This window comes from Pogoniulus pusillus, chromosome 9 (genome assembly GCF_015220805.1).
Source record: "Pogoniulus pusillus isolate bPogPus1 chromosome 9, bPogPus1.pri, whole genome shotgun sequence".
NCBI lineage: Eukaryota > Metazoa > Chordata > Aves > Piciformes > Lybiidae > Pogoniulus > Pogoniulus pusillus.
The window spans coordinates 13,185,004-13,210,092 of NC_087272.1; the positions used below are offsets into that span (position 1 = coordinate 13,185,004).

The 25,089-nt window shown below is 49.6% G+C and overlaps 1 protein-coding gene across 10 annotated transcripts in view; it reads right to left on the reverse strand.

Moving 5' to 3' along the window:
• Positions 1–4,521: 4,521 nt before the first annotated feature.
• EPHA5 (EPH receptor A5) overlaps positions 4,522–25,089 on the reverse strand; it is a 220,036-nt gene continuing 199,468 nt past the window's right edge. For 8 of the 10 annotated variants that reach the window (XM_064148551.1, XM_064148550.1, XM_064148547.1 and 5 more), the window contains 3 exons: positions 24,518–24,711; positions 19,249–19,404; positions 4,522–10,946 (listed from right to left, as the gene is read on the reverse strand). In XM_064148551.1, coding sequence (XP_064004621.1) covers positions 10,841–10,946; positions 19,249–19,404; positions 24,518–24,711 — 456 coding nt within the window. In that variant the 3' untranslated portion in view covers positions 4,522–10,840. Of the gene's footprint in view, positions 10,947–19,244; positions 19,405–24,517; positions 24,712–25,089 lie in introns of those variants that run through there. The other 2 variants (XM_064148552.1, XM_064148554.1) reach the window with 2 other exon arrangements.

The window sequence follows — 25,089 nt, forward strand, 5'->3', positions numbered from 1 at the left end:
GGGATAATCACCCCGCTCTTTTTTGCAGACATCTGGCATGCACTGATCAGGACAAATAGAGCAAGCTGGAATTTCCTCCATTGGGAAAGGCAGACGCCATTATTTGGGCCAAATCTAAAGTTTTTCAGATATGATTTTTGCATATGAATAGGAATTCAGGCTTGATCCCTGGTGGGACTGTCATTACAGGCATTAGCAGGCAGCTGGGCTTTAGAAAAAGGGGGAAAGCAGACAGAAAAGAGATGTTTATTGTGTGCTTAGGCAATTCACAGGAGGGGAATCAGCTCCTCTTCTTGCTGTGGCAAGCACTTAGCTCTACAGGCTCTGAATGCATTCACTCAATGAGGCTTCTTCAGGAGCTGCTTATTAGCACATGTTCAGCTCCCTTTCCGCGTGGAATTCCTCAGCCTGGTGAGCCTGGAGAGGTTGTTTTGCTTTCCCTTAAGGGTTCAGGTGAAAACCAGGAATCACATTTCTAGCCAAAAGCTCCTATATTCGTATGTGCATAAGTACAGAATCACAGAGTCAGCGAGTGAGTTGGGCTGGAAGGGAGGGACCTTAATGATCACCTAGTTCCAGCCCCTCCATTCTGGCCAGTGACACCTTCCACTAGACCAAGTTGCTCAAGGCCCCATTCAACCTGTTTTTCAATACTCCCTGGCTTGGAGCCTTCACAACTTCTCTGGGAAACCTGTTCCAGTGCCTCACCACCCTCATGGGGATTAATTTTGTCTTAACAGCTGATTTAAGTGTAGCTTCTTCCAGTCTGAAGCCATCACCCCTCAACCTGTCACTCCATGCCTTTCGAAGAAGTCCCTCCCCAGCTCTCCTACAGCCCACTTCAAATACTAGTGTGGTAAAACACTTGAACAGACTGCCCAGGGATGTGATTGAGCCCCCATCCCTGGAGGCATTCAAGCTCAAAGTGGATGTGTCCCTGGGCAGCCTGCTCTAGTTGGAGGTGTCCCTGCTGCCTGCAGGGGGATTGCACAAGACAAACTTTAAGGATGCCTTCTGACTCAATGCAGTCTGTGACTCTGAACACATCTGGTGGAAAAACATCTCAGGACACTGCTTGGCTGGCTGGGAGTAGCACTGCCCTATCTCCCTTTTTAAATGAATGCATCATTTCCCTCTTTGCCCCCAGTGAAATACCATTTTTCCTTCACACCTCTTTTTGTTCAGCAGCTCCACACCACTTTGTATTTCTGGAGCAGTCAGTGATTAAAGTTTGGAGCCTGGAGTTTCATGTTTAAATGTCAGGCCTGAAACACAGCACCTGAAGAAGAGACATCGACAGGATTTCAATTTTCTTGTAATAAAACTGGCCTTTACTGAGAGCAAGCCCAGCAAATGTCTGGCTGCCTGTCTCAGTTTTGCTGCTGACTTTTGGTTATACAGTGGGGAAAAGGAAAAGCTTAAGGAGCAATGTCATCCTTGCCAGCAGCAACTCATCCATTGGCTGCTTACAGGGGAACTTGGAAGAGTTTGGCAGTCAACAAAAGCTCTGTTAGAGCTGCAAGGTGTAAGGAATCATCTTCTCCACTTGATTATACTTCATTTGCCAAGTATAAAGGAGGGCTGGAGAGCCTCCCCGATGGAGATGGGCTGGGAGGTTTGGGGTTGTTCAGCCTGAAGAAGAGAAGGCTCCAAGGAGACCATAGAGCAGCCTCCCAGGGCTGCAGGAGAGTTGGGGAGGGACTTTTGACATGGGCTTGCAGTGTTCAAGGCCGGGTTGGACAAGACTCTGAGCAACCTGATCTCATGGAAGGTGTCACTGCCCATGGTGGTCCCTGGAGTCGCAGGGCAAAATGCACACTAGGACATACCTCCAGGGATGGTGACTCCACCACCTCCCTGGGCAACCCCAAATCAAACTGCAGAGTAAGATGGCCCATGGTGGTCTTAGGTTGATGGTTGTACTTGATGATCCTGGAGGTCTCCATCAACCAAAACAAGTTTCTGACTCTTTGACCTCCATGCTGCTGACATTGCAGGGTGGTAAATGAGCTCCTAGGCAATCAAATAAAACCAGGGCTGAACATCCCCACACCTTTGCTAGCCTGGGTGGATTTGCACCTGCAGTGTTGACATTCCCAGAGCAGGCTGAGGCCCCAGGGCGGGAGCAGTGGAGAGGCTGCTCCTCATCGCCTCCCGAAGCTGAGCTGCTGCGCAGAAAGTGATGCAAGATTTATGAAGCTGTGGGGAGAAAAGGGCGAGGGACTCTTCATGTATTTTTTATGGGCTGGACTGCATGAGCAGCGTGGAATGCACACCCTGTGACAGGCTGCTTCCACTGAGAGGAATAGTGAGCAGAAAAGATGCAAGAACGAGATAGATTTATTCAAGTCAACAGGGCCCCTTGAAAGTCACCCTCAAGCGCATTAAGAAGCAGCCAAAGCAGCATGGCCTGATTCTTTGGCAATTCATCTTTGCCAGCATCAGGAGGAAGCTGGACCTCGAGGTCTGGAGAAGGGCATATGTTGTACGTGCTTGGTAAAACGGATGGGTGGGAGGGTGGAGGTTGCTTCACCCACAGTTCCTCATCAGCAGGATTGGTAGAGTGAAATAATGGTGGGGCGCAATGATCTTAAAGGCCTTTTCCAACAGAAACCAGGCTGTGATTCTGTGCAACCCAGAATCTGCCTCAGCTTCAGGGAACACAGAGTCACAGAATGGTAGGGGTTGGAAGGGGCCTCTGGAGATCATTGAATCCAACCCCCCTGCAGGAGCAGGGTCACCTAGGGCAGGTCACAAAGAAATGCATCTAGATAGGTCTTGAAAGTCACAGAACTTAAGAAGTTGGAAGGGACCTCCAGAGATCATTCAGTCCAACCTCCCTGCTGAGGCAGGGTCACCCAGGGTAGTTTGCTTAGGTTTTGAAAGTCTCCAGAGAAGGAGACTCCACAACCTCTCTGGGCAGCCTGTTCCAGTGCTCCATCACCCTCACTGTAAAGAAATTTCTCCTCGTGTTGAGCTGAATCCTCCTATGTTCCAATTTGTAGCTGTTGTTCCTTGTCTTACTGCTGTGGACTAGCAAAAAGAGATCGTCCCCATCCCCTTCACACCCACCCCTCAGATATTTGTACTCATTGATAAGATCTCCTCTTAGTCTTCTTTTCCTCAGGCTAAATAGCTCCATGTTTCTCAGTCTCTCTTCACAGTCCCTAAAGACTCCCTCCACAAGCTTCTATGCCATAGTGAGAATAAGCATCCTTGTGTCTGCCCTTTGTCATCTCACAGGAGCCAGATGATGCTGCCAGCCCACTACTGCCTCTACACAGGCCGAGCTTTTCTCCCCTCATCTTTCAGCCTTTCCCACTCATGGCTTTTCTCTCCTCTCTGCAAGGCTGGCCAGCCACTCCTTTGCAGTATGAAGTTGCCTCTGAATCCATGGGAAAAGGAAGAATGGATTTGGAGATGTGGTGGCATGCAGTCAGGCTGGCCATGAGTCTGCTAGAGTGCCCCAACCCCACAAACACGTCAGGGAAAAAAAGTTCAGTTCTTGGGGGGGAAAGAAAATAATAAAAACAAAGCACCAAGTCCTGGCAATTCTGAGGGATGGGGAAGGGTAAGGCCAAGGGCTGCTCCAAGGCTTGGTGGGTTTGACGGGTGCCTTGCCCCACAAACCAGAATGAAAAGTAGAATGTTCTTCTCCCCCCCAATAAAACCAGGAGATGGAACGGCCCACAAGAAGGCAGGATGCCTTCACACGGGGTCTACAGAGTCACAGATTGTATTGGGGTGGAAGGGTCCTCCAGGGGCATCTTGTCCAATGTCCTACAGGCAGCAGGGACACTTCCAACTAGATCAGGCTGCACAGGGACAGGGACACATCAAGTATGTTCTTGAATGTTGCCAGGGACAGGACCTCAACCACATTCCTGGGTAGCATGTTCCAGTGTTCCACCACTCTCACTGTGCAGAGCTTCCTCCTGATGTCCAACCTAAATCTCCCCTGCTCCACTTTCAAACCATTGCCCCTCATCCTATCACCACAGGCCCTTCTAAACAGTCCCTCCCCAGCCTTCCTGTAGGTCCTCTTCAGACATTGAAATGCAGCCCTGAGGGCTCCCTGGAGCCTTCTCTGTTATGAACAGCCCCAACTGTCCCTGCCTGTCCCCATAGCAGAGGTGCTCCAGCCCCCTGATCATCTTTCTGGCCTCTGCTGGACTCTTTTCAGCAGGTCTATGTCCTTCCTGTGTTGGGGGCCCCACAGCTCGGCACAGCACTGCAGGTGAGGCCTTACCAGAGCAGAGGGGCAGAATGACCTCTCTCCATCTGCTGGCCACACTGTTTTGGATGCAGCCCAGGCTGCCATTGGCCTTCTGGGCTGCCAGTGCCCATTGCTGGCTCCTGTCCAGCTTCTTGTCCACCAGCACCCCCAAGTCCTCTGCAGGGCTGCTCTCAGTCTCATCACGCCCCAGCCTGGATTGATATACCAAGGGTTGCCCCAATTCTTCCTTGTCCCAGAGGCCACTCTGTCCCTCAGGAAGCACAAGATCAGCACCAAAGCCTGCATTTATAGGTGAGAAAAAGACAAAAAGAATTTATTTCCTTTCCAAGGGGAAACACCTGAGGCTTTGTGGAAGGCTGAGGAGGGTGTGTGTGATCCACAAATGGATGTCTCCATTAGTCAAAGGGGTTTATTGTTATGAAAAAATAGAAAATTTCAGCATCTTGCACTACAAACCCAAAGAAAAACAAAAAGAAAGCAAACAAAACTGCCCAGCCATGTACACAAACAAAATGCACAGAGAGCATCTGAGGAGGTGTGAGAGGGAAGGAGGTGGAAAGGGAGGAATAAATACAGCCAGGCTACAGTCTCCTAGCAGTTAAACCAAGCAGCACCAAGCTCCTGCCCTAAGCCACTGCAATAAAGGATTGAGAAATTGAGATCCAAGCACGAGACTACTCCTGGTGTATCTTAAATCTACCTTAACAACTACTGTTAGGATCACAGCCATCCATGCAGTCACAGTTCCATCATCACTGAGACCTTCTGAGCTATCTTCAACACTGAATAAAACCAAATTGCCTTCATTTTCACATCCTCCCCAAATTACCCTTCATTTTTTTAGCCCCCCCAAGAACTTATCTTCACTTTCACACCCTCCAAAAACAAACAAAAAAGTCTTCATTCTTCTCTCTCCTTGAAAAATAATTACCTTTGTTTTCATACCCCCCAAATTTACCTTCATTTTCAAACCCTCCATTTTCATAGCCTCAAAGACTTCACCTTCATTTTCATACCCCTCAAGAAATTTCCCTGCACGTTTTGGTTCTTTCTGTTAACAAAGGAGGACAGAAGAAATGTTAGGAGGAAGTTGTTGCCAGAGAGAGTGATTGGCATTGGAATGGGCTGCCCAGGGAGGTGGTGGAGTCACCATCCTTGGAGGTGTTCAAGCAAAGCTGGATGAGGCACTTAGTGCCATGGTCTGGTTGACTGTCTAGGGCTGGGTGCTAGGTTGGCCTGGATGATCTTGGAGGTCTCTTCCGACCTGGTTGATTCTATGATTTTAAACTGATTTTTTTTCAGCCAGCTATTCCTTTTTACACTCAGGTCATTTCTTTGTTGTTTTTTTGTTTTCTGGATGACAGCTACACAACAAAAGGGCTCCCTCTACACAGGTCATGCTTGGCAAAACCTCCTTCTTGCAGAATGAAAAGCCTTTTTGTTCCCCTAGGTCTTTTGGAATACCTGCCTCACAATTAGCAGCAAAATATACCAGAAAAAAAGGACAAACCAAAACTCAACCTAAATACTCCTTAGACCAGCTGCAGCAGGCTGGGAAAGTGAAGCCCTTGGCCTGACCAAAGGCAGGAAATCTATCTACAGTGCTTACAGAGCAGAATAACCAGTAAAAGATCACTGTTACCTCATTCTGCTGCACCCCAAGATAGATCTTAGAGGCATAAAATGGTTTGCATTGGAAGTGCCCTCCAAAGGTCATCCAGTCCAATTCCCCTGCAGTCAGCAGGGACATCCTGTATTAGATCAGGTTGCTCAGAGCCTTGCCCAGCCTGACCTTGAGCATCTCCAGAACTGGCTCATGTCCAGCTTCTCCCTAACTGGCACTCCCAAGTTCTTCTCTGCAAAGCTCTGGACTGATATTGAGGATTGCCCCAACCTAGGTGCAGACCTTGCATGTTGCCCTATTGAACCTCATGAGATTCTCCTCAGCTCACCTCTCCAGCCTGTCTAGGTCCCTCTGGATGGCCCCATCCTATCCTTCAGTCTTATCAACCACACCACTCAGCTGCTATCATCTGCACACTTACTGAGGGTGCCTCAGTCCCACCCAAAATATTTGCAGTTCTGGAACGGGAACCATAAAGTCTCCTCTCCCTTGTCTCTGGAATTTGCTTGTAGGCATAGATGCTGTGAACTTTTGGACCCTAGCCCATTTTGTTTCAGTTCTAGCTGGGAGACAAGGCCAGTTACACAGAGCCCTGTGGCAGTAACAGCTCTTGGAAGAAGTAGAAAAGGGTCTGTAGTTGTTTATTGGTGGAACTGAGAGGAGGCATTCTATTTACAAATGTGGCCTGTCTTCAGAACACTTTGCTTTCCATTAGTTCATCCTTTTTGGAGGTTGCTCCAGCACCTGCTATGCATCCCAGCCATAGCTCAGACACCTTTAAAATCCCACAAATGCTGAAAAAAAAAGGAGGGGGGCTTGTTGCTGTTGTAACCCCATGAGAAAGGACCATACCCAACTGTAACCCCACGAAAAAGGACCAAACCCAACTCTCCCAGCAGAGACAAGGGGCAGAAAGTGCAGCATGTTTGCTTCTGGCCTGTCTTTGGGTGTAGCTGGTGGGTGTGGGTGGCAACCCAAGGGTTCCTGCTGACAAAAGGAGTTGTTCCTATTTTCCCAGGCACTCTTTTGCCCAGTGTGGCAGGCAGGGAGGCACAAACAATCCCAAGCCGTTGTGCTGAGAGCTCTAATGATCTTACTTAGCGGATGACAAATCTCTTCACGCAGCTGAAACTGTGATGTCTTGATTCCTCCCCACCTTTTGTGGTCCAGGGAGTGTCAGTACAAACCAAGAGGATGAGAAACCACACCGTCAGACCTCACTGTGCCTCCTCTCCCTCCCATTTCTCCCCATTGCCAAGGAGTTTGGAAGAAGCTGGCAGAGGAGGAGGTCATTCTAGAACAGCCAAATACTGCTCTGCTGAAATGAAGACAGCCCTGCTGGTAAGGATAAAAACCCCACCCAACCTTATCCTATACCTTTCCCTTTCTATTTAGAGACCATTCTTTGTGCCAAGTCTCATCCAAAGGCTTGGGGAAAATGGAATAAAGACCTCTGCAAGAGCTGACATTCAACACCTGCTTCTGATAGGTGTGAAGGACACACTCTTGCACTGGCTGAGCTCCTTCAGCTTGGCTTTGTAGCACTAGGAGTGGAGGAAGCTGCAGGAAGTCAGTGTTGACATTACCACAAAGGAAGGAAGCTACAAGATGCTTCTGAGGCAGCAGTGTATCTACAAAACCAGCAGATACCTGCCTTCTGCTGGGTCAGTTTTAAATCTTTATCTTCACCAAAGCCTTCAAAAAGAGAAAGCTCAAGCTGTGAATCACAGAAGCCATCACAGAAGGTTAGAGGTTGGAAGGGGCCTCAAAAGATCATCCAGTCCAATGCCCCTGGCCAGAGCAGGATCAAAACCAAATTAAATGCCCTGATTAGTCCTACCCACAACAAAAGGAGGACAGCTCCAAACTGTTTCTTGGTGGGATTTTCAGGGGATCAGGTTGCCCTCAGATCCCTCTGAAAACAGCATAAGCTTTAATTCACACATTTAATTCACACACAGTTCTCAGCTCCAACCAAGTTTTGACCTCAGCCCATGTCACCCCAAGATGCATGGAACCTTCTCTCCCATGGGATGCCACTAATGTGACTATGTTAGGCTACCCTGCTCTTACCTCATCTCTGTGCTCTACCCTGAAGTGGTTCATACTCAAACTGAAAATGCCCAGAGACACAACCTAGAACAGCACAGTACTCTGAATAATACCACCACTTTGGAGGAGGTGCTGCAAAATCTCCGTGCTGGGTGACCATAACCTCCCCTCCACACTGCATCTTCTCATTACAGGATTTAACTCCTGTAATGAGAAGAGGAACAGCAAGACTCCTTCCTTCCAGCTAAAACCACACTGTGGTTTCTCTCTTGGGCTTCAGAGAAGCAGGTGAGGGCTGCAGTGGGTGATGGCTACCAGACTAGAACACTGTTCATAGAATCAGAGAATTAGCTCAGGATGAAACAGACATCAGAGATCATCTATTGCAACCTCCATGGCATAGGCAGGGATGCCTCTCAACTAGGCTTGGCTGTTGAAGGCCTCCTTCAGCTTGGCCTTGAACGCCCCCAGGGAGAAGGCATCCACAGCCTCCCTAGGCAGCCTATTCCAGACTTTCACCACTCTCATAGTGAAAAACTTCTTCTTAGTATCCAGTCTCACCCTGCTTTCCCTCAGCTTCAAACCATTCTCCTTGTCCTGTCTCTAGACACCTTCACGAAAAGTCCTTCTGCAGCCTTCCTGTAGGTTCCATTCAGGTATTAGAAGGCAGCGCTAAGGTCCTCCTCAGAGTCTTTTCTTCTCCAGGCTGAACAAACCCAGCTCCCTTAGCCTGTCCTCATAGCAGAGGTGCTTCAGCCCTTGGATCATCCTTGTGGCCCTGCTCCAGACTTACTCCAGCAGGTCTGTGTCTTGTTTCTAGTTGCAGGAGGCAATCCCACGCTGTCTTTGAGCAGGACTCATACATGTGGAAATTAATGCCATGTTGTCACTGGAAGCCACTGAGAATCAAGTGTTTTATTTCTCTCCTTCTGGGCGTCCCCAGTCCATGATGGAAAGGAAGTCAGGGGCAACATCTTTTAATTAAGCAGACTCCTTCTAGGACAGAAGCCCCTTACGAAAATGGTCTACATGCAAAATCTCCCTGTGGTGGTGATGGTCTCAAACCAGGCTAATGAGAGAAGAAGCAGAAATTAAAGGTATGGATTTCAAAGGAGCAAACCCTCACTGCACTGCTAATCTGGGGCACTTCACATCTTCCATTTAACCCACAGACCTGTGTGGAACAGACTGCTCAGGGAGGGAGTTGAGGCCCCATTTCTGGATGTATTCAGGGTGAGGCTGGACAAGAGTCTCAGCAACCTGCTCTAGTGGAGGATATCCCTGCTGACTGCAGTTGGATTGGACTGGATGACCTTTGGAGGCCACTTCCAACTCTAACCATTCTATGATTCTATGTTGTGGCAGGGCCTCTATGATCTATAGCTTTGCAATTAGACCTGCCTCTAGCTCTGATGAGATGCTGGAGTCAGGTCCCCCCTCCTAGTGGCTGTGTGGGTTGATTGGTTGCTTTCTAGCATCTCCCACCCAGAGGAGAAGTTGCCATGTTTTTCCATGTCTCTGCTGTCTTCCCAGGGAGGTGGTGGAGTCAGCCTCCCTGGAGGTGGTTAAGACATGTGTGAATGTGCCATTCGGGGACATGGTTTAGTGGCCATGGTGGTGTTGGGTTGAGGGCTGGACTTGGTGATTCACAGAATGGTTTAGGTTGGAAGGGACCTTAAAGATCATCCAGTTCCAACCTCCCTGCCATAGGCAGGGACACCTCCCACCAGATCAGGTTGCTCAAGGCCTTACCCAGCTTGGCCTTGAACAGTTCAAAGGAGGAGGCTTACAGGCCTCTTCCAACTGAAGCAATTCCGTGATTCTACCTGATCCATGGATCCAAACCTCCCAGAGGCTTCAGATGTTGCCTAAAGCAAACAGCAGCAAAAAAAACCAAACCAAACCAAAAAACCCAAAACCCTCAACCCACCCAAATGACAGAGCAGTAACAGAAAAGAGAGACAAACCAAAGAGAAAGGGGCAGGTAAAAAAAAAAGGCCAAACCAAGGAAAGAGCCCAGGTCTTGTACTTGATGTGTAGCAAACTGTACAGTGTATACATCTTCTGCACGAATGTCCTCCCAGAAGAGCAAACAAACTTGGGCACACGGCGGGGGGCAAAAAGCCCCCAAACAAATCAAAACCAACCAACCAAAACCAAAATCCCAACCCTCAAAATATACACCCTGTGTTGCCTTTGCCACCATGGAGCAAGCACCATGTTTATACACCAGCCAGCCTCTGGAACTTCATGCTGTGTAACAGCATTTATTATTGTTTTCCTTCCCTCCACCCCCCTACCCCCCATCCTTTTCTTTACATTTACAAAACAACATCTCTATGGAGAAATACTCTAATCAATATTGCTCTTCAAGACACTCCTGGAGACACCTACAACTCCAAGCTGCAACTCCAGCAAAGTGCAGCTTCTGGGGAGCCCGCTGGGTGGATGGCCACAAAACTCCTCTGCTCAAGGCAGTCCTTGGAAGCACGACCGTGCGCTGCTGCGACTCGGGATGGAAAGCTGCTAGGCTTACTTAGAGCTCTCTCTCCCTCTTGATACAGGTATCTCCCAGCTTGTGGTGGGGAGGCTTCTGGTTGTCCTGGCTGAAGCTTAAGAGATGAGTTCACCTCACGTGACGGCAGATTCGTTTCCATGTTCCATGCATCTTACATCAACTTCAGGAAAATGAGGACACAAAGAAGAAGAAAAGGAAAACTTTTTTTGGAAGTCAACCACTGCTTTATCGACACTGAAGCAGAAGCCAAGGTCTTTCAGTTGTAGAAAGCACTGACTTTCCCTTTTTCTCTCTCTCTCTCTCTTTTTTTTTTTCTCTTCTTTTGTTTTTTTTTAGTCAAAATAAATCTGAGGGCTAGTGTACAAAGTGCAGGACCCACCCACTTTGAGGAAGTGACTTTAAAACCCAGTTACAATGGCACCATCCCATTCACCAACTGGACCTTCATCTCTTGAAGGCTGCTCATTATCTTCTTCTGGTGACCAACAAGTGTCACTCCCAGCCGCCTCAAATCCCTGTGGGAGAAAGCAGATGTTGGTTGCAGGGCCTGCTCAGGCAGATGCCGCCGCGCACACCGCGGCTGGCACTGCAGCTGCTGCCAGCGCCTACCTCTGACCGCTGCCAGCTCCCGGGAAGGCTGAGAGGGACTGCTTAGAAGGGTGTCTAGAGACAGGACAAGGGGGAATGGTTTGAAGCTGAGGGAGAGCAGAGTGAGACTGGATCTGAGGAAGAAGTTCTTCAGCATGAGGGTGGTGAGACTCTGGAAGAGGTTGCCCAGGGAGATTATGGATGCCTCCTCCCTGGGGGTGTTCAAGGTGGGGTTGGATGAAGCCCTGAGCAGCCAAAGTCTAGTTGAGAGGCATCACTGCCCGTGGCGGGGGAGGTTGGAGTAGATGATCTCTAAGGTCCCTTCCAACCTGAGCCATTCTACAAATCTATGACATTTAATTTTCCCCATATTTGTGTTTTTTTTCTTCCTTAATGCTTAACACCATCTCAGAGAGGTGACAGGATCTGACCCAGATCACTGGCCAAGGAGAAAAGCTGGACAGCAAAGCGTCAGCATCACCTTTGGCCAAGGACTCTGCTAGCTGTGGTAAGTCCTGTTTCAAGAGAAAAAAGTCACCTAAGAAAGGCTGTGTTGCAGTTCTCTTCTCCTGGGAGAGGCAGGTGGTTGAGTAGTGGAAGTCAATTCACACTTCCTTCCTCTTTGGACTAGGCAAAGTCAAAAGCCACACAAAGAGCAGTTCTAGAGCCAGCTCCTAGAGAGAGGCCTCCAGCACAGGCCACCACCCTGATGACCCCCTCAAGTCAATAAGAGTTGGCAATATTCCCTCTAGGTCTTTGCAAATCTTCCTGCAAAGCCACATTTGGGTTTGCTTGGGCATTTTTGGAGAGGAAAATTTTCTGAGCCAGAGGCATTTGTGTTGAGTCTGTCTACTGGGCTGCCATGACAGAAAGCTGTGAATTGAGGCACCTTCTGTGAAATGCAGGATGAAGAGGAACGGTTGCTTCCTCAGAAGCTGTATAGATGGAGGTAATCACCAAGGATCATGGTGATAGGGGACAATTTATCCCACCCAAAGACAGGATAGTGCAAATTGTCCCTTGGAGACTGCAGAGTAGGACCCTGGGTGGTCGAAAGGCTGGTTAGGCCACAGGCTGTGGCAGAACAGAACTGCAGAGATTTCCTACTAAGGGACGAGTTCACAAAGACATTGGAAGAATAGAAGCTCAGAAGAAACATCAAGACAGGTGCATTCATGTTTGCAGCACAAGACACACAGACTGTTAGAGAAGGACTTAGACTCAACACCTGACTTAGAGACATTGTGTGTGGTCCGAAGGCTTCCCACGAGAGAAACATCATCCCCCTCGCTTTGCACCTCCAGGCTGCACAGAATAAAGTCTGTGTTCAGAGTAGGACTCTGAGGGCTCACCAACATGCACACGAAGCACAGAGCTTCTGCTGCCCTCTACACACACCTTCAGGAGTAGGCTCTCCACCACAAGCCAGCAAGATGTGGCCTTTTCAAGCAGAGAGCTGTTTTTTGGAAATCACAGTGTTGAGGGTGGTGCCTGCAAGGGTGAGGATCATCAGCAACACCCAGGAGCTCAGCTGTCACCTGACACAAGCTGGAAACCTGGCCTAAGCTCACAGCAGGGCTGCACACTGGCCTGCAGGTAGACTTATGCAATCACCACCAGAACACTTTCACAGACTCACAGATTACATCCAGTGGGAAGGGACACTCAAAGGTCACCTTGTCCAATCCCCCTGCACTCAGCAGGGACACCTCCAATGAGATCAGGCTGCCCAGGGACACACTGAGTCTGATCTTGAATGTCTCCAGGGATAGGGCCTCAACCACATCCCTGGGCAGCCTGTTCCAGGGTTTCACCATACTCATTGTGCAGAACTTTCTCCTGATGTCCAACCTGCTCCAGTTTCAAACCATTGCCCCTCATCCTATCACCACAGACCCTTTTGAACAGTCCCTCCTCAGACTTCCTGTAGGTCCCCTCCAGATAGTGAAATGCAGCTCTAAGGTCTTCATGGAGCCTTCTTTTCTCCAGACTGAACAATCTAAGCTCACTCAGCCTGTCCCCATTGCTGAGGTGCTCCAGCCCTCTGGTCATCTTTATGTTCCTCCTGTGAAATGGCTCCATCAGGTCCATGTCTCTGTTGTGCTGGTGGCCCCACAGCTGGGCACCACACTCTGAGTGATGTCTCAGCAGAGCAGAGCAGAGGGCTAGGATCACCTCTCTCCATCTGCTGCCTACGCTGTTTTGGATGCAGCCCAGGCTGCCATTGGCCTTCTGGGCTGCCAGTGCCCATTGCTAGCTCATGTCCAGCTTCTCACCCACCAGCACCCTCAAGTTTTTCTCTGCAGGGCTGCTCTCAGTCTTACATCAAGGGATGCCCCAGCCTAGGGACAGGACCCTGCGCTTTGCCTTACTGAAGATGATGATGTGAGGTTCAGGTAGTATTTCCCATGATGTTTCATGGAGGTGCAGCTCCCTCAGCAGCTTCATGTTCTGCACAGAGTCTGCTGTGTGGACAGAACCAACCACCCCTGCCTAAACCCCACACTCTTGAATAAAAAGCAATCCTGAGCCAAGGTTGATAGGTTAACATCAGCTGGTGGAAGTCAGAAGTTAGATCTGCTGTCTTCCAAGGATCGTCACCTTTTCTGCCCTTTGATTTGGAAAAGAGCAGACTTTCTGCCCCAGGCTGAACCCTTCATTTCCTCATCACCCCTTTTTACACTGAAGTACCTCATCAGAGAGGAAGTCACAGCAAAAGGGGCACGGAGCAAGCGAGGTCAGCCAGACACAGCAGCAGTGCTCCTTACCTGGCTGCTGCAGCTGGTGGCTACCTTCTCTGGGGGAACACACGCACTTCCATTTCTGCTTCCACTGAATTGTGAAACTACTTCAGCAAGCCACCTTAATAATGACAGCAAATGTGGTGCTGCTGTTGTTACATGCAATTTATTTTATGTACACAGCACAGCTGGAAGTTCACACCAAAGATAAAACCAGACAACAACCCCAAAACCCCAGCCTAGCACAGGACCTAATTTTCAGAAGAGCCAACATCCATCTTCCCCCTGCTGAGTGCAGCTCTGCTGGCATTTTCTTCCTGAAAATTCAGCTGCCTTTTCCCTCCCCCCCTCCCTTTTCTCTCGGTATTGAAAAGTGCAAGCTGAGCTCTTTGGAAAATCCAGCACCATGGATTTTGCCCAGATGGATCATTTCTGATACTCTTACATGTTACATCCACAAAAAAATATATATAATAGCCTGAAACCACGAGAAAGGCATCACACACAGCTCCATCAGGCTAATAAACACTCCCCTCCTCACTCCACAGCTCTTTTCTCCCTCTGAGTAGCCCCTCAACTCAATATCCTGGAGGAGCAGCTCATTGATTTACAAGAGAGCAAGAAGAAAAAGGAGTTTCTGGTTTCAATCCATTAGCTGCTCACCGGGGGATCCAGTCTATTATTACTTTTTTAATATGAAAGCCTCTCCAACGTGGAGCTGCCAGCCAAAAGCACAAAGAAGGGGACAAAACTCTACCATGGGGGTCTTTCACCTCCACAGACAGACCAGAAGACAGCAGCTCCTGGATGCTCACCTAGTATGCAATCAGCAGCTTCATTCCAAAGCCACCCTGCACATTGCAAAAAGCAGCAAGAAAACCTCCCAGAGCCCTCCCAGGGAATGCAGGAGCTTTAAGTCCCATTTTCTAAGTGTGACTTGAAGCACATTGTCCCACACATCCAGTCCTGAAGGACTTACAGGGCCACAAAGCAGAACCAAACCAGGTGCAAAAAAAACCCCAAGAAAGCCAGAATCAAGCAGCCTCTGTGACAAAGGGCTGCAAAACCACCGCCTGGCTCATGTCACTGCAGGCAACTGGTTATGCCACTGGGCTTAGCTCCACAGAGGCTTTGCAAGGTAGAAGAAATCAGACAGAAATGTTACTGAGAGGAGATGTTCTCAGTGCTGAGCAGTATCTAAAGGGTGGAGGTTAAGAGCATAGGTCGCAGCTATTTCCGGTGGTGCCCAGTGACAGGACAAGGGACAACAGCACAAAGTAGAACCCAGGAGGTTCCACTTGAATTTAAGAATAAAACTTCTTCACTTTGAGGATGCCCTGGAGCAGGTTGTGGAGTCTCCTTCACTGAGACTTTCAAAACACACCTGGACACATTCCTGTGCCATCTGATCTAGGTAAGCCTGCTTTAGCAGGGGGTTGGACTGGATGATCTCTGGAGGTCCCTTCCAATTCCTGCCATGCTGAGATTCTTTGATTTTGCAGTTCCCTGCAAGAAAAGGCTCATCTAAGACCCAGGGTGGTGGAGGAAAGACACCTGTGACCAGGATCCAGGCTGCACATTGCCATGTAAGTGACCTCCCCACCCAGTGCCAGGTGTAGGCTGTGGCAGCAGCACAGGGTGTCTCCTGCAGTTACATGCAGCCATGTGCTGTCTCCCTGCTTCAGAACATTTGACCCCTCTCTGGCAATAAACACCTTCTGCTTCTCAATTCAGGGAGAAGTCTCCCCTTTTCCCTTCTCTTTCATTCAGCCAGGGCTCGGGGTGGAAGCAGATAGGGCTGTCATTTGCCAAGACAGTGCTAGGAGGCTGATGTAAGCTGACCAAAAGTCAAGGAAGTAAGGGGGAAAAGTGGCGTAGGCTCTCCCCAGAGATCCTGTGCACAGCCACAGTGTGCTGCTGCCTTACCACCTCGTGTGACAGCCCAGGGACAACCAGGCATGCTCCTCTTCCCTGCAGCCTCCTCCACTCACAAAGGTTGAATTCAGGGTCTCCACGTTGCAAGGAGTAGATTTAAAACATTTTATTTACAAACAGAGCTACTTACACACCATGGACCAGTTTGTCACACACAGTGTAGACTCGGACTGGATTGCCACATAAAACACAGCCCCCACCCTCACCAGTCATGCAAGCGAAAGAGTCAGGATCCTGAAAGACCTCCACGGCTGGCAGCCACCCACCTACCACAGAGCATTTGTATTTCAGCTCCCAGCCAGGTCAGATCTCACCACTCTTCTTCACGTGGTGGAACTACAACTGCCCGTGCAGACTGGCACTACTCACAGAGTTAGTTGTCAGTTTGGATGAGGGGAAAGGAGAAGAACGACCCCAAAAGATCTTCAGAAGATGCCAAAGAGAGAGAGGAATTCCCTTGCTAGGGACTTCTGCATAAATTGAGGACTTGGTAAAAAATATTTGTTAAGAGTTCATCTGCTCTCATTCCTTATTCCCACCCTACTTGACTCTTCAAGAATTGGTTTGTTGAGCAGCAGGGAGAGGATCCCAATCGGAGGACTGAGCTTTCACAGGTGCAAGAATAAGCCTCCAGAGCAGGTGAACTCTTAAACTGCTCTTCATCCAGTGTCAGCTTCCCATAAATAAATGACTTTATTTTAGAAGAAGAAGGAAGGGAAAAGGAAGTACAATGCAAAGCAACACAGCACAGAGTATTACAGATATTCAGAGCTCTTCATCTAAGAACAAACAACAGGGGGTCCTGAGATTCAGTGAGTACAGAGCTTTCCAAGGGGGGTAAGTCCACATGATTAGGAAGTGGTCCAGCCCAGGTCCAGAGTGGACCTCACGTGATGGATCTAGCTATTCTGCAGGGTTGTCCTGGGAAGGTTATTCTTGCAGGGGATGGAAAGAGCTCCAGACACACTCAGAAGTCGCTGGGTGGCCCACAAGTTTAAAGAGCAGGTCTGATCCACTGGAAGGGTTGCCTTCAAGTCTGATAGCCAGTTGGAAAGGGGGGGTGGAGGGTGAGGCTCCACTTTTCACAGGGTGATTTGTCCCTTTGCAAGAATTAGAGCTAAATGTAGACATCAATCTTTGTTGTCTTTGCTGGGGGACACACATTTTCTGCAGGACTTTCACAAAAGCAGGCACAGCTTGGGGCAAATATTCACTGGTTAGGGACAAATATTCATTGACTTGGAGCAATATTCACTGATCTGGGGCAATATTCACTGATTAGGAGCAATGTTTACTGACTCAGGAAAATACTCACTGACTTGGGGCAGAAGTTCACAGACCTGGGGCAATATTCACTGACCGGGGTCAAATAATCACTGACTTGGGGCAAATACTCACAGACCTGGGGCAAAATTCACTGACTAGGGGCAATATGCACTGACCTGGGGCAAATATTCACTGGTTTTAGCTTTTTCCAACTCTTTTTCTTCCAAAATCCACTCACTAACACTACTCTTGCCTGCAATAAACACACGAAGCCATTCAGTTTGAAGGCAACAGAGTGATGAGCAGGATTTTGTTTTGCTCTGGTGCCAAAGTTGGGGGAATTAAAAGGAACCCCCAGTCTAGCAGATCAACTAGGGCCACCAGTTGAGTGTCCACAGCCACCAGTCCCACCAGCACGATGGCCAACCCCTCCTACAACACTAGCAAATTTTTGCCCCCAGTAGATATTAGGAATTCTTTACATTCATAGAATCACAGAATGGCTCAGGCTGCAAAGGACCTCAGGGATCACTTACTCCAACCCTCCCTGCTATGGGCAGGGACACCTTTCAACTAGAGGCCTCATCTAGCCTGGCCTTGGACACCTCCAGGGAGAAAACATCCACAACCTCTCTAGGCAGCCTATTCCAGAGTCTGAAGAACTTATGCCAAAGATCTAGTCTAACCCTGCTCTCTCTCAGCTTCAAACCATTCCTCCTTCTCCTGTCTCTAGCCACCCTTAGGTAAAGTCCCTCTGCAGCCTTTCTGTAGGATCCCTTCGGGTATTGGCAAGCAGCTGCAAGGTCCCCCAGAGTCTTCTCCAGGCTGAACAACCCCAGCTCCCTCAGCCTATCCTCACAGAAGAGGTGCTCCAGCCCTTGGATCACCTTTGTGGCCTCCTCTGGACTCTCTCCAACAGCTCTGTGTCCTTCTTATGCTGAGGACGCCAGAACTAGACACAATATTCAAGATGGAGTCTCACATCACTGGTGTAAACAGAGCCCTGAAACCTGGTGTTTCTGGGCACTGCAATATCAGAGTGGGTGAGGAACCATGGAGTCCTCAAAAGCCAAAGTAATGTGGCATGTCATTGCAGGACCTGTCTGGGAGATCACCTGTCAGGGTCTCAGGCACTCCAGAAAGCATCTAGGTGGGAATTCATGCACCCTGACTACCTTGACAGCTGCTGGAGAGGACTGAATCCCTAGCTCCGGGTTTTCATGACGACGTCTGCAGACAGACTGGGTGAGTCCAGGTGTAAGGGGCAAATATTGGTGGTGTGACTGGAGCAAATAAAACCTGAGCGAGAGCAGGTAACACTCCTGGGCTCCCTTCATGCATGTAACACAAAACTGAACTCCATGGAGATGTCACTAACCTGCAGCAGGTGCAGAGGGTGAAAAACACTGCAGTTCTGGGGGATTTCTCTTGCCTTGTCCCTAATGCTGAGCACCAGCTCTGTACCTGCACTGCTGATCCATGTGTGGTTGGAGGAGCCACAGTCTTCTCCAAAGCATCACCTGCTCTAATGCCTGCAGTAAACCAAGCTCAGACTAAGCCAGCTAGAAAGGCAGGCTTGAGGCAACTCGGAGTAGGTGGCAAAAGAACATAATTACATGAGCAAGGCAGGAAATTAAAGGTGGAGCAGAACAGATCAGCAGTCCCCAAGGCCTGTACCAAGTCACCTGAGTGCTGTCATCCCAACTGCAGCCACAGGCACGTGCAAACAGCCAAGGGCACCTTCAGAAAGAAAACTCAGACAGGAAGTCTGTCCCCTAGGGCTCTGTGGGTTTGCTGCTGCTCTTCTGCTGGCATCAGCTGTACCTATGCTTATTTCTGTTCACGTTGAATGATACTTCCAGGCCTTGCTGGGCTTGATACTTGGTTGGGTTCCCAGCTGATCTGGTGTCCAGACAGTATAACTCAGTGTGGACTCCAGATCCTACACATGCAGCAGTAGGGTGAGGGCTTCTTTTACTCGTTGGCAACCCCAAATAATCAACTGCTCTTAGACAGAGACGATGGCCTCACAATTATCCAAGCTCAAGCATGAATTTCTACAAGTAGAGGAGCCATGGGAGGCTGCCCATGCAGTGACCCTAGGTTTTAGTTTTGCCTGCTCTTTATTGTCACCAATACAGAAGCTAGAAGAGAAACTGCTGACTGCAAACACAGGGCCACAGTTTCCCCTTCTGCAGCCTCACCCCTCCATACTTTTTGCATGGTTTGTCCTCCTGCACTCTGCAGTTCCAACCAACCAGGTGAAAATGATCCAGGCACTACTCACTCTAGGGTCACCTGAGCCACAGCGTCCATGGAACTGTATCCGTTCTCCATGAAGATCTCGGTGTACCGGCCCATTTTGATGGCTTCCAGCCACTCCCCCACTGACCTGTAGGCACTGCTTCCCACTGGACTGTGCTCTACCAGAAGACTGGACACCCTAAAGGCAAGCAGAGACACAGAAGGTATCGAGGTGCACGTGATGGGACTCGGTGGCACACATTTTTAGAAGGCAGAGATGGTTCTCTCACTGTTTTCACCAACTCCTGCAGCCTAAAGCCTCCCTGGAGGCTTGGTAGGGAACTTGAATATCTCTGCTACAAGGAAAGGCTCAGAGAGGCTGCCTGAGAGGGGACTTTATCCATGTCTGTAAATATCTGAGGGGTAGGCTGTTTTCAGTGGTGTCCTGTGAGAGGACAAGGAACACAGGAGGTTCCAGCTCAACACGAGGAACTTCCTTGGTGTGAAGCTGCTGGAGCCCTGGAGCAGGCTGCCCAGAGAGGTTCTGGAGTCTCCTTCTGTGAAGACTTTCCAGACTCACCTGGATGTATTCCTGTGTGACTTGCCATAGGTGATCCTACTCTAGCAGTGGGGCTGGACTGGAGGATCTCTGGAGGTCTCTTCCAACCCCTACTTTTCTATGATTCCTTTCCACTTCACCTGTACCTTCACTCATTTTTGAGCTAGCTCCTGGCGTTTCTGGCCCTTACTGCAAGCAGAAGAGGACTACTGTGTGTTCCCATTACCTCTCACCCACAATCAGGCTCCTCTTCCATCAGGGTCCCCAGTCACTGTTAACTGCAAAGCCTTTGGTTTCATTCCTCCTGTCTTATTTTCCACCTCCTCTTTTAAAGCTCCTAATTAACTGAGGGCAGTCCAGAGCCCAAATTGCATTTCCCAGCAGAGGCCATCAATGTCAGGCTGTTGTCAACACACCAGGAGCCAGCTGGATGGGTATTACAAACCAGAGTCACAGAACAGCTCAGGTAGGAAGGGACCTCAGGGATCTTTGCTCCAACCTCCCTGCCATGGGCAGGGATGCCTCTCACCTAGAATTCGTGAAGAATTTCATCCTAAGATCCAGTCTAACCCTGCTCTCCCTCACCTTCAAACCATTCCTTGTCCTGTCTCTAGACACCCTTAGGAAAAGTCCCTCTGCAGCCTTCCTGTAGGATCCCTTCAGGTATTGGAAAGCAACTCTGAGGTCCCCCCAGAGTCTTCTCTTCTGCACACTGAACAACCCCAACTCCCTCAGCCTGTCCTCATAGCAGAGGTGCTCCAGCCCTTGAATCGTCTTTGTGACCTCCTCTGGACTCACTCCAGCAGCTCTGTGTACTTCTTACGCTGGGGACACCAGAACTGGTTGCAGCATTGGAGGTCTCAGCAGAGCAGAGAAAGGGGCAGAGTCCCCTCTCTTGCCCTGCTGGGCACAGTGCTGCTGCTGCAGGCCAGCACACAGCTGCCTTCTGGGCTGCATGAGGCCACTGATGGCTTGTTTGGTTTCTTTTTCTTTTCTCTTGTGTGGGCTGCATCTAAAGAGCCCTGCAGAGAGCAGCAATGCTCCAAAGACTCCATCCTGGAAAGCAGAAGCAGAGTCCAGCTCCCACACCCTGGCTTAAGCCCTGGCAGCCTCAGTTGGTACCTGCTCGATGATGCCACGCACGGAAGCAGGAGCTCAGGGAAATAATAACCCTTCAGCACAGCAGAAACACCACTGCAGTGCCTGGCACAAGCAACGCACACCACGGACAGGTCCACCACCCTACCAATGATGTGCAAAGAGCAAAGGGGACCTGTGCAAGGTCAGCACAAGGAAAGAAACTAGGTCTGTCCCTCACTTTGCAAACCATGACATGCAGCACACATAAGCCTTGCCTATTACCACAGGTTAACTATCCCCCACCCGTTTTCTAGGTCAGCTTCTGGTGGTAAGGATCACATCTGAAAGACTTCCTACTGCATTGAACTGCTGGAATGGTCCAGAGCAGGCCACAAATGGGATCAGAGGGCTGGAGAACCTCCCCTATGGGGAGATACTGAGAGAGTTGAAGCTGTTCAGCCTGGAGAAGAGAGGGCTCCAGGGAGACCTTTGAGCAGCCTTCCAGTACCTGAAGTGGGCCACAGGAGAGCTGGGGAGGGACTTTTGACAAAGGCTTGGAGTGACAGGATGAGGGGCAGTGGCTTTGAGCTGGAAGGGGAGAGGTTGAGACTGGAGATTAGGAAGAAATTCTTTCTAGTGAGGGTGGTGAGATACTGGAACAGGTTGCCCAGGGAGGCTATGGATGTCCCTTCCCTGGAGGTGTTCAAGAAGGCCAGTTTGGACGAGGCCTTGAGCAACCTGGTCTAGTGGAAGGTAAGCAGCTGAAACCAGATTATCTTTAAGGTCCCTTCCAACCCAAACCATTCAATGGATCTATGACTCTATAGCACTTCAGGAATCTTCATATGTTTTATGAGCACATTAGGATTATTTGTTTATTTAATGGCAAGGCTGAAGGGCCCAATAAAATGTGAATACTTCCAGTACCCAGCACATAATGGCTTCCCATAACATTTTATACACATGAGAAATTCAAAACTCCTAAGTAATCATAATAAGAAGTGGATTTTCCATCACTGATGTCAGGAGGCACCTACTGATATGCAGAGGCTGTAATGTAGCAAGTGACTTTCTCCCTTATTTGCATTAATGAGAATTTCCATAAAGAACACATTAGACAGAACCCCCCCATCCTTTACAGCTGCTCTGCACTCAAATTATGACTCCTTTAGAATTACTGTGCTCTGTGCAGGGCAATCCATGAGGCTTAGACACACTGTCCCAAAGCCTGTCTGCTCAGCTGCTCCATCCATATGCAAAACACCCACAGCAGCTCTGAATTGCCTGGATCTGTTAGTAGAATAAAACATCAGCAAAGTGCTCAGCAGCTCGAGGAAATGGTTTGCTGCCTGCTTTCTTCTCTTTTCTCTAGACTCTCATGAGGCTCAACAAGGCACCAAGGGCAGGGCATCCCTCTATGTCAAGCCAGACTGGGGGGCGATCAGATTTGAGAGCAGCCCTGCAGAAAAGGGACTTGGGGATGGCTGGTGGGTGAGAAGCTGGACAGGAGCCAGCAATGGGCACTGGCACCCCAGAAGGCCAATGGCAACCTGGGCTGCATCCAAAGCAATGTAGCCAGCAGATGGAAAGAGGTGATTCTGCCCCTCTGCTCTGCTGAGGCCTCACCTGCAGTGCTGTGCCCAGCTGTGAGGCCACCAACACAAGGGAGACATGGACCTGCTGAAAAGAGTCCAGCAGAGGCCAGAAAGATGAGCAGCAGACTGGAGCACCTCTGCTATGAAAATGGGGGATGTTCAGTATGGAAAAGAGAAGGCTTTGGAAGGACCTACAGGAAGGCTGGGGAGAGACCATGGCAATAGGAGGGGCAATGGTTTGAAAGTGGAGCAAGGTAGGTTTAGGCTGGACCTCAGAAGGAAGTTCTGCATGATGAGAGTGGTGAAATACTGGAACAGGTTGCCCAGGAACATGATTGAGGCTCCATCCCTGGAGACATTCAAGGTTAGACTCAATGTGGCCCTGGGCAGCCTGCTGCTGTTGGAGGGGTCCTTGCTGCCTGCAGGGGGGTTTGGATAAGATGATCTTTGAGGGTCCCCAAGCCAGTGCAATCTGAAGCTGTGAAAGAGTGCACAATCCACCAGATAACAAGTCTGGAAAATGAAGCTTCTGAGCTGAAAATAAAAGAGAACCATCCCATAATTCATGCTATCATCAACCTTCTCCCGCAGGTTTGCTTGGACTGACGTTACATCTGATTGCTAACAGGAGTCATCTGTTGTTCGTCAGGTGGGAAATGAGGCATGGAAAATAGTGCTGAGGAGTCAGATCTGACTGAAAACCGACAGTCTGATCTTTCTGCACAAGGACAGGGCAGCACAGGCATGGGAGGTCCCACTGCAAGGTGGGGTGAGATGACCACGAGGCTGTGCAAGACTCATTTGGAAAGTGTGAAGATCACAGAACCACAGAATGGTTTGGTATGGAAGAGACTTTAAAGATCATCCAGTTCCAAACCCCCTGTCATGGGCATGGACAACTTCCACTAGACCAAGTTGCTCAAGGCTTCATCCAACCTGGCCCTGAACACCTCCAGAGAGGAGCCATCCACAACCTCCTTGGGCAACCTGTTCCAGTGTCTCACCACCCTCACTGGAAAGCATTTCTTCCTAATCTCCAGTCTAAATGTACCTTTCTGCTTCGGTCAACAGCACCAGTCTGACATCAGCTTACACCCCTCTCAGCTCTGTCCAAGGAAAACAAAGTGCCTTGTTTTGATTCCTCTGAGAATCATTTCCCCAGAAGGGCCTATTTCAGTGTTAATTATGGAATATAGAATCACAAAATGGTTTGGGTTGGAAGAGACCTTCAAAGGACTCCTTCCTCAGTCTGTCCTCCACTGCCATCAGTGGAGCAGTGATGATTTCTATTCTTCTGTCCTTCATGATCTTACAGGGACTGTGACTAGCAGCACAGATGGCTCTAAAACACTACTTGTGTGTTTACACTGGAGACCCCAACACTAGGTCTCACAAAAATACTAAAGCCCCTGCACTGTCCACTGGTGAGGCCACACTCTGAGTCCTCGTTCAGTTTTGGGTCTCTCACTCCAAGAAGGACATTGAGGGACTGGAGCAGGTCCAGAGAAGGACAGCAAAGCTGGTAAAGGGTCTGCAGAACAGGTCTGGTGAGGAGCAGCTAGGGTTGTTTAGTGTGGAGAAGAGGAGGCTGAGGGGAGATCTCATTGCTCTCTACCACTCCCTGACAAAACGTTGCACAGTGAGATGGGGGTGATCTCTTCTCTCTAGTATCAAGTGATAGGAGAGGAAATGGCCTGAAATTGTGCCAGGGGAGGTTTAAGGTTGGCGATTAAGAAAAGATTCTTTGCTGTAAGAGTGGTCAGGGATTGGAACAGGCTGCCCAGGGAAGTGATGGAGTCACCATCCCTGGAGGTGTTCAAGAAAGGCGTGGATGTGGCTGTTTGGGACATGATTTAATGGCCATGGTGGTACTGGGCTGATGGTTGGAGTGGATGATCTTAGGGGGCTTTTCCAACCCACACAATACTATGCTTCTCTGATTCCATGACATAAGGATGCCAGTGGAACACCCACTCACAGATGTGCCTGGGCTAAATAACAAGCAGCAATTCCCCCTCGGGGTGGGTTATTCAGGCATGGGTCTGACTCAGCAGGCTGTCTGTGGCCCCAAGGTGTACCTGCTGGATGCATTCACCAAGGTCTTCAGGCTGCTGGGGTTCCGGATGAGCTTGTCCAGCATGCTGACGATGTCGTCGAACTTGGGCCGGCTGTTGCGGTCCTTCTGCCAGCAGTCGAGCATCAGCTGGTAGAGCGCGGCAGGGCAGTCCATGGGACTTGGCAGGCGGTAGCCTTCCTCCACAGCTTTAATCACCTGCAGGGCACAAAGCAGCATCCTGATGGCTTGCTCACGTTCCTTTCGGCTTTTTCCAAATGGAAGCTGGCTTCAACAGAGAGCTTTGGCACCAGCAAGAAGACCTCACCACCCCCCAGCTCAGCACACAAGAGGCAAAGCAAGGTAAGCTCTGCTGCCTCTTGTAGTTTCTACAGGATGGGTTGAATAAACAAAGTTTTGGTGTTGCCAAATGACTCCAGCCAGCCAAGGCACTGATGCAACCAGGGGAGACCAGACTGCCAGCCAGCACCTAATCAAAGCTCAGCTGAGGTCCTCAGGTTAGCAGAGAATGGTGAGGGTCAGAAAGGACCTTTGGAGGTCCTTTGGAGGCAGGGTCACCTCAAGAAGGTCACACAG